At 33.2% G+C, this 16,154-nt stretch overlaps 1 protein-coding gene across 4 annotated transcripts in view; it reads right to left on the bottom strand.

Annotated features, from left to right (window-relative positions):
* Window positions 1-16,154, bottom strand: part of LOC106472006 (ras GTPase-activating protein nGAP-like) — a 26,455-nt gene that overhangs the window by 3,190 nt on the left and 7,111 nt on the right. Inside the window, exons 6-15 of one of the 4 annotated variants that reach the window (XM_013932635.2) lie at window positions 15,655-15,803; window positions 15,139-15,214; window positions 14,903-14,993; window positions 13,863-13,973; window positions 12,663-13,003; window positions 11,872-12,268; window positions 8,358-8,646; window positions 6,551-6,773; window positions 3,985-4,066; window positions 1,459-1,664 (exon numbers count right to left, since the gene is read on the bottom strand). In XM_013932635.2, the coding sequence (XP_013788089.2) occupies window positions 1,459-1,664; window positions 3,985-4,066; window positions 6,551-6,773; window positions 8,358-8,646; window positions 11,872-12,268; window positions 12,663-13,003; window positions 13,863-13,973; window positions 14,903-14,993; window positions 15,139-15,214; window positions 15,655-15,803 (1,965 nt within the window). Of the gene's footprint in view, window positions 1-1,458; window positions 1,665-3,984; window positions 4,067-6,546; window positions 6,774-8,357; window positions 8,647-11,871; window positions 12,269-12,662; window positions 13,004-13,862; window positions 13,974-14,902; window positions 14,994-15,138; window positions 15,215-15,654; window positions 15,804-16,154 lie in introns of those variants that run through there. The other 3 variants (XM_022400612.1, XM_022400613.1, XM_022400614.1) reach the window with 3 other exon arrangements.

The raw sequence follows: 16,154 nt of genomic DNA, 5'->3' as shown, positions 1-16,154 counted from the left end.
TCGCTATTTCTCCTTCCAGCCAAAACATGACATAATAAACATATTAAAAGTATGACAAAATTTCTTTTATATACCATCAAAATTGGGATACCAGTAATATTTTAGATCGTGAAGATTTAAACTTCTGTATGCTACACAAAAGGTAGTAGAACTTGTAGGTGCCACGAGTTTTGTTCATCCATTAGCACAACGACCTGGTCTGTAAGCCATGCAAGACTGGCTACTTAAAGTAAAGTATGACTCAAACAACAACATACATAAATCACTTTTTGCCTTTGACCTTGAACAAATATTATCCTCAAAACTGTGTTTTCTATTTTGTTATTTCAAACCATGCTGAAATTTATTCAAACTTTCTGCCGGAAACTACAACCTGAAAAAAAAAAGTTTTACTTTGGTAGCCACTAGTTTACGAGCAGATTTATGAGTGGCTTATGAATCACCAATAATATTAAATCTAAAAATTAATTACTAGATTAAACAGACGTTGAAAAAAATCCAAAAACAGCTGTACTTATTATTTTAAACTGCATCAGAGGCTCATTAATGCCTACAACTTTCTAATAAAGTCATGATATTTCATGAATTCATAAAATTTTAAAGGAACTTATTAGCCCATCAAGGATGTGCCTTCCAGCTCCCAACTATAACCACCCCTTACTACTCATGTATTCATCCAATCTTTTCTTCAACTCAGTTACATTTTCTGCCTCCACCATCCCTGAAGGCAGCTCATTCCAAAAGCCAACCACCCTCTTTGAGAAGTAATACTGTCTAAACTGCATAGGACTCCTACACTGCCAATATTCTACTTGTAATGAAATTCAAGAAATGCTACATTGATCAGTTACACTCCAGACAAAAACCATGACTCAATATCCTGGTTTCATAATATATTGTCATCTAACTTTCACACAACCACCAACCCAACATTTCTGGGTTTTTTTTGTATGATGAAACTAAGGAAGTGATACCTTTGTCCAAGCTTCCCAAAAGTGCTTGTTAAAGAAAGGTAAAGCATATTTTTCATTTTATCTTCTACTGATCCTAATACTTATACATTTGGGTAACATTTTTCATTTTACCAAAGTTACTCAAAGGGAATTACTGCGGATAAAATTTATTATTTCAGATATGTTAACTCAGTAATTTAATCTTCACTGTAACTATTTCTTGCTACCTGTGCCCTGTATACAGGGGCAGTGTCAGCCTCTTTCTAGTGAGAATTGTAGGGGATACACTACATTTTTTGGGCACACATACTTAGGAAGTGAACAATCTTTGATAGTAAGAGTTTTTTTTTTTTTTTGGTGTGGGGGTACATTTTGGGGTCGCTTTAGCCCCAGCATGTCACCCCTTACCACTGCACCTGCCTATATAAATACTAAAACTAACTCTTTAATACATCTAACCCTTCATATACACACACAAAAAAGAATAAAACTTAAATTTTCCTACCTAGTGATAATACTTTGAAACCTCTCATCTTTATGTCTTTGTTGGCTGATCCTTTGTTGTCTTTCTTCCTCACTCAGTCTTGTTTGCCTAGATGTTGCATTTCTATTATCATGGGTCTCTGGTTTTGAAAGTTTTTTTTCTGCTTCTGTCAGCTTTCTTTGTAGATCTGTCATCAGTTCTTTCAGTGTTTCTACTTCAACATGATACTATTACGGGGAAAAGTACAGGAATTCTTATCCATAGGACTGAAATGACGCATTGTTGTACATGAGTGGAGTTCATGTATTGTTGTACATGAGCCAAGAAAGATTAATGGTACTTCAAAGTAGTCAATTTGAATTTGCAAAGTTGACTAGGTCAGGAACCCAAAACTATAAGTTATTAATTTCAAGGTAGGAACATGCAAATATAAATGTCTTGATTGAACAGGCTTTGTGGAGTTCATGTATTTCATTGCATTTTAAAACAAACTTTGTTGAATTTGGGAATTTTTAAATGAAAAACACAATGCTTAGACGTTAAGCATTTTAAAATAATACTTCGAGTACTTGCAGTATCACGCATGTTTAAAATTGAAGACAAGGTGCCAGAAAGTTCGAAATAAACTGTGAAGATGCATTATGTATCACCGATTAAATTTATCAACTCATAAACATATCATATACATAGTCACAGTGCACGAAGTATCACTAGAGTAAAGCCATTAGAGTGAGGTTTGACTGTATCTTCCATAGTCACAGTAGATAAGTTATTATTATTACAATAACTTCCAATTAAAACAACAAGTATGATTTAACACTACATCCAAGAGTTTCATATATTAGTGGACAATTACCACACTCCAAAGTATACACAACGTACAATTTTACTACATCCACGAGTTTCATATATTAGTGGACAATTACCACACTCCAAAGTATACACAACGTACAATTTTACTACATCCACGAGTTTCATATACTAGTGGACAATTACCACACTCCAAAGTATACACAACGTACAATTTTACTACATCCACGAGTTTCATATATTAGTGGACAATTACCACACTCCAAAGTATACACAACGTACAATTTTACTACATCCACGAGTTTCATATATTAGTGGACAATTACCACACTCCAAAGTATACACAACGTACAATTTTACTACATCCACGAGTTTCATATATTAGTGGACAATTACCACACTCCAAAGTATACACAACGTACAATTTTCATGCAAAATTGACAGCAGAAGTTAAATACATAAAAGAGTTTTTATTTTTCAAAGTTTTCAAAGTATGTTTTCAAACTGAAACAGTGAGGTGGCTGGCACGTACGTTCCTGGTGACGTCACAAATTATCGTGATTGGTCAAAAAGAAGTGCATTTATTGGAAAGGAGCACAAAACAAACAGATGGATATTAACATAGAAATATGATTAACATAGTCAGAAAAGGTAACAGTCATTACACCATTGAACAATTCTCACAAACTTGGGCCGAGACGGTCACAAAGACATTGGTACAAGCCACACAGACATGTAGATGATCACAGAAACTTGGATATTGCTGACACAGACTTGTAAATTGGTTGTGATGGCTTAGGTATAATTAACTCAAACCTTGTAAACATTACTTTAGATGTGAATATATATAAACATTATTTAACACGAGCCTTAGTTATCATTACACATATGACTGAATTGGTGAATACAAAAGCAGTTATGGAGTCTTAGCTTTAAAGACACAGTAACAACAGACTCGGACAAGAAAGGTGAAAGACTCAAACAACATCAAAATGAAAGTTACAAAAAATACTATAGAGAGGATATTTTATAAAACATTTTTCATTAAAATGTTTACAAAATTAATTCCTTACAAAAAAGAATAAAACAACAATATTCATTACCAATTAAATCATATATATTTCTATGAGACATCTTCCTCGCAACAGCAACACACTTTAAATACATTATATAATTCTAAGTATTATAATGACTTAAAAGGATTATAACTCCTCCCTGCCTGGCAAAGGTTTTCATTTTACCAAGTCTACAGAACAAGCATACTATTAAACACTGTTAATTACACAACAGTGTATAATATCTAAAGATAAAAATTATATGAGTTACTGGTAATTAATTGTATTCACTTTTACATTCTCCCAACATTTAATACAAACAATCGAACTGAATTAAAGATTTGTTGTACGCTAATTCAATTTTCAGTCACTATTACAATAGTAAATATTTACAATATTACACCAGATTCTAAATAAAATAAAGTAATACAGTTGTACTTAACTTCTTTATATTAAAAAAATGAGCAATAATTCAAATAGTAGAAAATATTAAATCTGAGGTCAATATCTAAATATTTTTGACTGATCGAAGATATGGATAAGATGTCGGGAAAACCCTCGTCACATGAAATTACAACAAATATAACTATAAATACAAAGTCATATAACAAACAATGAACACAAAAGAAACAAATAGAACAATACACCAAACAAACATTCTCACATTTATAAAGATACTTACTTCTTCCAGTGTTCTGTGTCTTTTAGTTTCGAAAGAACTTGAATGATGAAATGGATAACAGACTAACTTTTGTACACCTTCTCTACGGAAGTCAATTAAGTCATATTAGGATTTCATTTTAAACTATTTATAAAAGAGCAGATTCAGAGTATAAGTGGTTCAAATAAGTGGTTTTAATTGAATAACAAAATCAATTACTGTTTCATTACGTAAAATAGTTTATTTTATTTTAGTGAGAATGACGTTTTTAAGTTCACAAATATTTAAAGAAATTGTGTAAAAACTAAGTGATTTTAAGAATTTTCAATTTAAGAGAAAAGAAAGAAGCTTACATTTTTCAAAGATTGCTTATTTTATATGATTTTAATTATAATTATTTTCAGTTCATTTGGCATCTGACAATAACTAATTTCCATGACGATAATTCTTTCTTTGAAATATATCGATTTTATTTATCAAATATCTTGCACAATTCACTTTACTAGAATGAGACTTACAAAAGAAATTTAATGAATAAAATATAAAATTAATCTATGAACATATTCAAATGTTTGTTTGGATATTTTTACAAAGCTACACAAGAGCTATATGTACTAACCACATCTAATTTTGAACTGTAAAGCTAAAGGGAAGGCAACTAGTCAACAACCCCCCTCCGCCAACTTTTGGGATACTCTTGTTTTACCTAACAGTGAGATTTGATTGTTACTCTTATAATGCTTACAAGTGTCCAAAGTACAGAGAGTATCTTGTGGAAACAGAAAGCGGACTGGATTCATAGTCCAGACAGGTTAAATTCATTCACTACATCTATTTTTACATGTTAAATATCTAAGTCAATGGAAAATAAAATTAATCTATGAATATATTTAATTGTTTGTTTGGATGTTTGTGCAAAGCTACATAAGGGCTATCTGCACTAACAATCTCTAATTTTGAACTGATAAAACTAGAAGGAAGGCAGATAACCAAAAGTACTCACCATCAACTCTCGAGCTATTCTAATCAAATAATGGGATTTGTCCATCACTCTTATAACACACCCACGGCTCAACACAGCATGATTTTGTTGTGATGCAAACCACAAACCCTCAGACTCATTCCAGCACATAAATCACTAGGCTGTGTGGTTCAATTTATTAAATATAAAGTGAAAAATTCTATATTTTTTCCAAAAAATGGAATATTTAAAAATTTTAACTCAGACACAAATGTTGTGTGTCTCTCAGGAAGAGAAGTTGAACCATTAGATTTATACAGGGTGTAACCTGTCAAATTTCCAATGGGGGAGGGGTGACACATCTGTACTAAACAATTTAAACATTAAGATGATCAATAAGTTACTTATTTATATCAAATCAACTACTCAAAAAAAAATACATATTTAATATATATATATTGTTTTATATGGAATGAAAAGCCATTAAAAAGCAACTAAATATAACTACACAGCAACTAAATATAACTACACAGCAACTAACTATAACTACATAGCAACTAAATATAACTACACAGCAACTAAATATAACTACACAGCAACTAAATATAACTACACAGCAACTAAATATAACTACACAGCAACTAAATATAACTACACAACAACTAAATATAACTACACAGCAACTAAATATAACTACACAACAACTAAATATAACTACACAACAACTAAACATAACTACACAACAAGCTAAACATAACTACACAACAACTAAATATAACTACACAACAACTAAATATAACTACACAACAACTAAATATAACTACACAACAACTAAACATAACTACACAACAGCTAAACATAACTACACAACAGCTAAACATAACTACACAACAGCTAAACATAACTACACAGCAACTAAATATAACTACACAGCAACTAAATATAACTACACAGCAACTAAATATAACTACACAGCAACTAAATATAACTACACAGCAACTAAATATAACTACACAACAACTAAATATAACTTAAAGAGCAATCATGACAAGTGTTATGTTATGCAGCATAATTCAAGAACTGGAACAACAATTAAAGAAACATTGTTTGTACATTTTTATAGGGAGTGTTAATTTTTTTATCAGAAGGATAAATTCATTCTTCCTTGGCAATGATAATTGAAATTGCAGTCCCAGTGACGAAAAAGTAGAGCCAGGGAAACCCCCCATCAAATCACACCCATGTTTTTATCAATTGTTGTATAGCCCCAAAAAATGTAATTTCTGTTTTATCAGTTATAGTTTATTTCCCTAAAATTGAGAGTATGGTTTTCTTTTTCTTTTCAAACCACAGGGCTTATATATATATATATATATATATATATAAAGAGTAGCACTTTGATCTACAAAATACACACAAGTTACAATCTTCTAAAAATAACTGACAACCAAAAACTAGCACTTTGATAATGACTGACAAAAAGTTACAATTTTATAACAGCAACTGACAACTAAAAACTGACACTTTGGTAATGACTGACAAAAAGTTACAATCTTCTATCAATAACTTAACGATGTTAAGTTCTGATTTTATAATTGCACATTTGAGATATATATTACTACTTACTTTTTTGGACTCTGTGAAAGTTGGTCTGCTGATCCTCGTCTTTCAAGCCTGTGGCTCTTCCACAGCTGAGGATAACTATGAAAATATGATAACTGAGGAAGTCTTGAGTACCTTGACGGAGACCCTGATGGAAATGACTGTATTTGTGATGAAGCTGTATCATTTTCAGATGAAGGTGAAGAAGGACGAACACTTCTGTCACATAGTTTTATGTTGCTGGTTTCTGTTTCAGTGGTAAAAAAAAACAATGTTAAGTTATATTGTTTGTCAGATTTTGAGTGTTAAGCTATATTGTTAGTGAGATCTAGTATTAAGCCATGTTGTTTGTGAGATATTGAATGTTAAGTTATATTGTTTGTCAGATTTTGAGTGTTTGTTACATTTTGAATTTTAAGCTACATTGTTAGTGAGATCTAGTATAAAGCCAAGTTGTTTGTGATATGTTGAATGTTAAGTTATATTGTTTGTCAGATGTTGAATGATAAGCTATATTGTTTGTCAGATGTTGAATGATAAGTTATATTGTTTGTCAGATGTTGAATGTTAAGTTATATTGTTTGTCAGATCTTGAGTGTTAAGTTATACTATTTGTCAGATCTTGAACGATAAGCTATATTGTTTGTCAGTTGTTGAATGTTAAGTTATACTGCTTGTCAGATGTTGAATGTTAAGTTATACTGCTTGTCATATGTTGAATGTTAAGTTATACTGCTTGTCATATGTTGAATGTTAAGTTATACTGCTTGTCAGATGTTGAATGTTAAGTTATACTGCTTGTCATATGTTGAATGTTAAGTTATACTGCTTGTCAGATGTTGAATGTTAAGTTATATTTGTTTGTTTTTTTTATTGTAAATTTTTTTTGGTCTGAAGAAGTGAACAGGTCATTTAGTGGATAAACATCACTTAGATATTTTGTTACCTAACAAGCCATGTAATAAGAATGTGTAACAAAAATTACTTTCATCATTACAGTATTAGTTTATTATATATTATCATTAATGTAGCAGTTTGAAGAGATTCAGGTTAAAAGAGTCATTGAACATCTGACAAACAATATAGCTTATCATTCAACATCTGACAAACAATATAACTTAACATTCAAGATCTGACAAACAATATAGCTTATCAATTCTGGAAAACTGAATCATAAAACCATTGGTAAAAGAAATTAACTTAAATTTAAGAAAAAAAAGTATTTCGGTTCACTATTAACACGTTATCTGTAATCAAGTTCTCAGTCTTGTTATTTGCTACACAATCATTTATTTACACTCTGTCTTTCTCCGAGAATCAAACCCCAGATTTTAGTGTCTGTAAACTTGTAGCTGTATTTCTGATAGATACCTCCGCACACATTTACACCCATCCTCACTAATTCCGGTGCATATTTTTTTACTTGCCTCGTAAACGAATGAAAATTCACAAGTGTATAGGGGGAGGTAGTGTGCATGGTGGTGTATTATCCTCTTATTGGTGGAGGGCTTGTGCGACATGATTGTTTTAAGAGAGAAGAACCAAAAAATTATCTAAACTAAAAGTATTTGTGGTTTTACATTTCGTCAAGACGCACACGTTTATGTTACTAATTTCCGCAATTACAGTATATTTATGTATTTATGAGCTTCTCTTTGAATTCTTTAATGAAAATTCTTCGCCTTTTTTTTTGTATATCGTAATAAAACCAAAAAGTTTGCATTAAATGTTTTTTAAGGTAATAACGACAACTTTTAGAGGTTACTCAGTATTTGTACAAAAATGATTCTCTACAAACATAAGCTTTACAAGAAATATTGGAACTACTTACTGAGTTGTGTATGGAGTTCAGCATTTGAAATGCTTGTAATACCACTTCTTCTTCTAAGAGAGTTACCATTGGATTTTCTTTCTTCTGTGGGACCATCAGAGTATTCACTATCACTAATGCTTCCGTGGGAAATGTTAAGGCTGTACATGGGATTCTTGAAAGCTAAAGGAGGTCGAAAACTATAATGACCATTAGAAGAGAGGGTCATATGTGCATGCAAGAGTCCAGAAGATGGAATAGTTTGGCTATTCCTTACTGACGGGTACCCTGATGATCCCATATTTGCTACCTAGTAAAAAAAAAGATTGTTACTTTAATAAATTTTGTTTGTATTTATATTTTTCAATATAAAAAAAGGAAATAAAAATAGATAACTTAGTTAATAAAATGTGCTGCTGACCGTATGTTCAAGATACTAAAAAAAAATGTTACTTGGTATGGCTTTTAACATCTAAAGTTAAGTAAAGCTCTTGTCATCAAAGTTATAAGACAAAAAATTAATTTCATACTGTTTTACACACAGTTTAGTTATCTTCCTCAATGTGTCTGCCAAAGAGATTTGCATGCCACTAGGCTTGAGGCAACTCCCATCTAATTTCATGTGATTTTTATGTGAATAGTGTCACTGCATGATGACATCATCATGTGACACAAGCCCTCCACCAATAGGAGGCTGACACATCTCCATGCACGCTAACTCCCCCTATGAGTTTGCACTCGTGAATCTTCATTCTTTAATGAGGCAAGTAAGAAAATGTCCACTATAAATGGGAAGGATGGGTGGAGATGAGTATCTATCAGAAATATATTTTCAGGTAAGGAAAATGTTCACTTCCAAGATGAGAACTCACCTCTACACACAGATTAGCTAGAACCCCATGTTGACATGGTGGAGTGACCAGTGCAAAACGTACCTAGATTAACACCTTTCAGAAAGAGTTTGAAGGATGCCCATGGGGTGTGACACCTGATGGAAGGGACACCCTTAGAGACCACATCTTGCCTCATCCAGGGTATACTCTTTGCCTGTATAGGAAAAGGGAAAAGGCAAAGAAGAAATATTTGTGTCACAGGGACAGGTGGAATTAGAAAATGACTGTCTGAGTATTTGCACATAAGTTGTCAGACAGCCAATATGTGTAGTGTGGTTGGAGTACGTTCAGCCCATACCTTGTGTACTCTGACACCAGCTGCTGGAGGTGGGCACATTAGTTAGGTAGTAAGAACCGGTACCGTATAGTGCGTGGTCACCTCGACTCTATTGAACAGTCATAGGCTGCAGGAGAAGGACATAGATGTATATTGGTACTGTATAGTGAGTGCTCATCTCAACTCAACTGAACATATACTATGGAAGAGATTCTACCTTCAGGAGGAGGGCTGCAAGAACAGGGCATTGGTGGCATGAGTGGTGTGTCTGATTTATATGAGGGGTGATCTGCACTACACTAACAGTGTCACTACTACCCCACTTCTCACTATACTGGTGTTCCTTGTTTTAGCCCCAGTGGTGGAGTTCCAATTGGTGAGGGTTCTCCATGGTCCACTTCCCCAGTGGCTAGGAACTGGTAAGTGGCAAGAGTCTCTTATGGTCCATATAATAAAGGGGGTAATTTGTGTATGGGAGATCCGGAGAAGGTGCCTGGATTTCCATTGATCCTTCAGTCAAGAAAGGTTTTTGACTGGAGACAGTGCAATGGTCATGAATATGGCAAGCAAAGGCCCTCATAATACCAATGAATACAAGAGTGGCCAATGCTGTGTTGAAGTGCAAGGAATGAGAAGATGCAAAAAGATGGACAGGAAGTGCACAGAGAGAGAGAGACGTGTTGGAAGGTGTCCAGCACTTCGTTCATGGTCAGTGAAGACCGGGTGAAAAAAGACCATAGATGAGGGAGGAGGAAAAGGAATGTGAACAGGAGAGGAGAGAGAAAAAGAGACTAAAATGGGGAAATGGAAAATGACTGGCAGCAGAGATTGAGACCAACAGGAGATGAAAAACGTAACCAAAGAAATGTAGTTGTGTGATATTAACTGGCAAGAAGATGACGAACAAGACTTCCAGTAGAGGAAAGATGAGAAAAAGAGAAGAATATCTAGAACCTGGAATGGAAATGTGGAAAAGAGACAGATCTAGACAAGGAATAGGGGTACAGGGTAAGACCAAGAAAGAGGAAAGAACCTGGGAAGGTAAGGAGGACAGAAGACATATAACATCAGACCAGGTCACCAGGGGGAAAAGAATATCGTTGAAGACATCTGGGTAAAGAAAGGGAGCCAGACAAAGAAGAAGGAAGGGGTACAGTAAAGAAAGCAACACAACCCAGCCCAAAGTCTCCTGACAGTGGGATATCAAAGTACAGCAGAATAGAGCAGAAGTGGAAGAGGCCAAACAGAGAAGGGAACAAATGTCTACAGAAGTCATCAGAAACATTAAGAAGTGCCTCAGGTAAAAGATGGAGAAGGAATGCAGAAGGGTAGAGGGGAAAAAAAAAGAAGTGAAAATGGGGAACTGACAATTGAAATAGAAGGTAAAGGGCCCAATCCCAATGCTGGCCAGATAGATACCAATGGTATGGAATTGAGAAAAGAAAGGGAAGAAAGTCTGCAAATCAGGACAAAAGGAGTCATTAGATAAAGGAAACAGTATAAAACATAATAACAAGCAAGGAGGAAAACAAGATAAACCCAAGAATCATGGTTCAGAAAGTGAGAAAACTAAAAAATAATAAAGAACACGGGCAAAAGAGATGGAACGGATCATACGTGATAATGTAATCCAGAAAGTGATTGAAAGGTTAAGGTTATTTCAAGAATGGTAAAGTACTATCCAAAGCCAATCAGGTGAAAGTTGTAGTCTAATAGATCATTCTTAACTAACCATCTGATGAGAATGGGGTAGGAAGCCCATTAAGCATGTAGTAATCTACAACAGATTGAACAATGGCTGCAATGACCCTGACAGTTAATGAGCTTCCAGAAACCACAGCGGAAATAATGCCTGCATTCAAGACTAAGTATAAATCACCATCACTTTTGAATTCATGATATTTAAAAACAAAATTAAAGATTTTGCAACAAAAGCTAAAGAAAACGAAATTCAGAGTTCCATTAACGATGCAAATCTCAATCAGCCGAACACAGACAAGAAATTTAAACACATCTGTACAATACAATGCCAAGGAGAGGAGTGAAGGTTCACGAGTTCAAATGCACGGGAGAAGTCAGTGCACATGGAGGTGTGTGGCCTTCCTACTGGTAGAGAGCTTTTGTCACATGATGATGTCATCATGCAGTGGTGCAATTCATGCAAAATCACGTGAAATTAGACGGGAGTTGCCTGAAGTCTAGTGGCATGCAAATCTCTCTGGCAGACACATCGAGGAAGAGAGTTAATATGTGTGTAGAGGCGAGTTATCATCTTGGAATTTTTACTTTCATTATTTATTAGGTGGGTTTAAGCTTTCTTTAAGCTATCACACTACAATAAAAAAAAATGAAGTAGAAAACCTACCTTACAGAGAGAGTTTTGGCTGCCAGATTTCATGTGGTAATCATTTTCTTCTGTAACCTCATCATAATCATGAGTAAAACTATTACGCATGTTTCTGGTCAGAACCGAAAACTCTTGCTGGTTCTTTTGGGAATCTCTCCCATCGATTGGTTGATAGTTTCCCTTAAAAAGAGTTCTTTCAGAGTCAATAATATGAGGTACTTTTTGGTCCACTATTTTGGTGGCTGGCCTTCTGTCTGAATAATATGTCTCACTGTATGAGGTACTGTGGACTGAGGTAGAAGTGGAATGTTTGTCACATGTGGATCCTTTCTTCTCTAATGCTTCAAATCTTACATAGTCATCAGATGTGTTCATGTCTTCAGCTGGGTCTTTACTACGTCTTCTTTTGTGATAACTAGAAAAATTGGAATTAAAATTTAAAAAAACGAAAAAAAAAAAGACTTGAACGTTTTTTCAATTGCTAGCACTAGTCATAATGCAATTATATTTACTAATAATAATGCAATTATATTTACTAATAATAATAATTTACATCTTGGAGACCAGACAACAAAAACTCTTACTTTAAAAACAAATAGAAAAATCTTAATTTTTACACATAGTCAACAAATAGGTTAACAACCTGGTTTATAAAATCTTATCTTTGTACTACACTTGAAAAAAAAAGTCACAACCATAAGATTAATTCATACTTACACAACTCTTTTCAGTAAGATAACAATCAAAATTGTAGACCATGAAAAGGGAGATAACGGAGTCTACAACAGTGAAATTGATGAGATACTTACTTGACTGTTCTACCAGATAGTATATTATACTGGCTTGGTGACTGAGTTGAGGAGGATGCAATCTGTTGACAGACTTGACTTTGAAGCTCGAGATCAACATTCTTCTTTGTGTTATCTTCCTTGATCTTTCTACTTGTTTCTAACAAATTAATGGTTGATTTACGTTGTGACTGTTCAGGATTTACTGGTAGTGAGGTTGTGGGACCAAATAAACAGTAAATGTTATGTACTTTATCACCAAAATTTGGAGAGCTCATTTGACGGAGCACAGATGGTTGTGACATTGAAGAAGAGATGTCATTTAGGATCTGTTGAAGTTCTTCAAGATCTTCTTCATGTTCCTGATAAAGAAATGCTAGATCAATATTGTTTTATTTGCACTTTGAAACAAAACAAAAAATAGTCCAAGAGTTCACTAAAAATATAAATGTTTTTAGAGTGACATGAGTTGAGATAACACATTACGATAACTCATGGCTGTGACATCAGTTGAGATAACATATTACGATTACTTATGGCTGTGACATCAGTTGTGATAACACATTACGATAACTCATGGCTGTGACATCAGTTGTGATAACATATTACAATTACTCATGGCTGTGACATCAGTTGAGATAACATATTACGATTACTTATGGCTGTGACATCAGTTGTGATAACATATTATAATAACTCATGGCTGTGACATCAGTTGTGATAACATATTATAATTACTCATGGCTGTGACATCAATTGTGATAACATATTATAATTAGTCATGGCAGAAATCAAATTTAAATAGAATCATGAGATCTTTTTCTAAAAAAATCAGCAGTGTAGTTTACTTTCCTTTATTTATTCTTGTCGTTAAGAATAATATCCAAATCAGCATTAATAAATAATGCTGAAAGTTAGCATTTTCATCCACAGCACATAAACTATTTAAAAACTTATAAAACTGAGTTGTTTTGTTACTAACGATGTCTATCTATCATCTTTTCAACAGATTTTCTAATGTAAACAATCCATAATTAAACTTTAATTAACGACTGACATTACATTACAATAATCATCAATATGAGGCTTATAAAAAATGGTTTATCCTGTGCTATTTCAAGTATCTAATAATTTTGTAAATATTAAAAGTGACAATCAACTAAGCTATCTCACCAAATATCATTGTTACAAGGATCACAAGCACACTAAAAGAGATCTTACCGTTTTATTCATGTCAGGAATGCAGTCTATTAGCAAAGAGTGTAAAATGGATAATTCTTTTCCAAGGTCAATCTGTCCTTCAAAATTAATGCTGTCCCCACCACCTGGAGTCTTAGAAGAAATAAAAAAACTGTTTGTACTATTTTGTTTTTCTTTAATGACGACGTTATTACTAGATCTAGAGCCATATCTTTAAGCATTCTGTTTGCTTTAATTCTTACCAAAACGGATTTTTTATTAGAATAATATTTGTCAGGAATAATGTTTTCATAATGTAAACAGATGCCGAGTAAAATGGAAAACAGACAATAACAACAGCACACATCTTGTCAGTTTAAATTGACTGTTAGATTACGACAGACATAGTAGTGGTTAAGACACTTTCTATGTTAGCAAACCACTTGACAACGGCTATTTCTGAGTGAACTGAATTAAGTTAGTGAGGTGTACATTTTTATCAATTTTATTTATATTACAACAATTTACAATTAGGGTAAGGATTATTTTACACTATTTATTAATTTTAACACCACATATTATTAATTATTTTCTTGAAGACATAAATCAACAACCACTTAAAAACTTGCTTTTTAATTTATAACATGTACTTAAAAAAAAGTGTGTTCTGTAATGGTATGTAATAGGAATAATTTTGTAGGTGTTCATCAATCTTAAGTACTACAGATCATTAAAAACTGTACATTATTATTCTCTGGACTTGCAACATTTGATAAATTATAATTTTAACTTATATATAAAAAAACATGTTTTTTCAGTAATGCCGAAAATATTGCTCATAAAATCTAATGATCAGTTTGATTTGCATATTATCTGATTAGATTAAATCACCACAAAACATTAACCTTGCACTGAATAATTTAGGTATTTATCAGTATATTGAACAGGTTTCATAAACTAACAGAGATTTTGGGAAAGGAAATATTGTCTTTTTCCTGTAAGGTGGTAGTATTCTTTTTTCTGTAAATAGTGATTTAGTGTTTTCACTGTAAAACATGATCTGTAAGTATCTTGTTCCTTACAGAGATCTGCAGTAGAAAGTTCTTCATTGTGTGCTGCTGTTTGTCAACAAACTGGTTGAGGAATTCCATGAAATCTTCTTTCTCACCAAACCTAGAAAAAGGTAAAATATACCAAGATTACTTTGGCTTTAACACGTTACACATCATTTTTTAAAACTGCCTTTCTGCTAGATGATTAATCGATCATGTATTCTCATTAAAACTGGTGAAAAAAATATATTTACGATGCTTCATACCTTGTGAAATTTGCCAAAGTTTGGATTGTTTTAGCAATAAGAGTCAGGTTTCTTCTTGCTCTGTCTTCTGGATACTCTATTTAAAAAGATCAGTTCTTTAATTTCTCACTCATCACACAATATCTGTTATTTTCTATTACATACTACAATGATTAAGGGCAAAGAAGTTGGCTATTTAAACAAGAGAAATAGCTGAAGAAGGATAGCATCAGACTAACATGCAACCGACGGGTATTATAAAAATTGATTAACATCTTTAACTTAACACAATTGTAAGCATTTCTTGACAATTTATTTCTAGAGTATTGCATATATTTTCCTTTCTATTCCTCACTTAGCCTGCTGAAAAACATTTATCTAGCAATTGTTAACTTTGAAATTCAAATGCTATCCTTTGAAGAACAAGTGTTTGAATAATATTGATTGCGTATAAAATAAAGCTTAAAATCGTAAGAGCAGTAATCTCTTACTGTTAAATTGGGACAATTGAAAATTTGTGTCAGTAAAAATACTTACCCTGTGTGAGGTTAAAAAGGCTCGGAGAAAGAATTGCCGGACAAAGGAAACGCAAAAAGATGGAAGCACTGATTAACTTATCACAAATGTGTTCTTTACCAATTGCTTGTAACTGTCTCCTGTACTCACTAAAAACTTCTTGAAGTTCACTGCAGAAAATGGAAGATCTTAGGCATGCTGAAATTAACTGTTTCAAATACTAATATATAACCCAAATAATTACTTTGTTTGGTCTATTAATAATATTTTATACAAAAAAGCATAATGTATTTATAATTAGAGATTTCTTGTTGTTGTAAAAATAGAGTAGCTAGTCATGCACATGTACAGTTGTACACCCATGCATAATATTGCCCCCACCCCCAATGGCTCAGCAGTATGTCTGCGGACTTACAACGCTAGAAACCGGGCTTCAATAACCCGTGGTGGGCAGAGCACAGATAGCCCATTGTGTAGTTTTGTGCATAACTTCAAACAAACAAACAGCCACCCCAGTGGCA

Source organism: Limulus polyphemus, unplaced genomic scaffold (genome assembly GCF_000517525.1).
Source record: "Limulus polyphemus unplaced genomic scaffold, Limulus_polyphemus-2.1.2 Scaffold5018, whole genome shotgun sequence".
NCBI classification, from domain to species: domain Eukaryota; kingdom Metazoa; phylum Arthropoda; class Merostomata; order Xiphosura; family Limulidae; genus Limulus; species Limulus polyphemus.
Note: the sequence above shows the minus strand (reverse complement) of the source record. Positions and strands in the feature narration are given on the sequence as shown.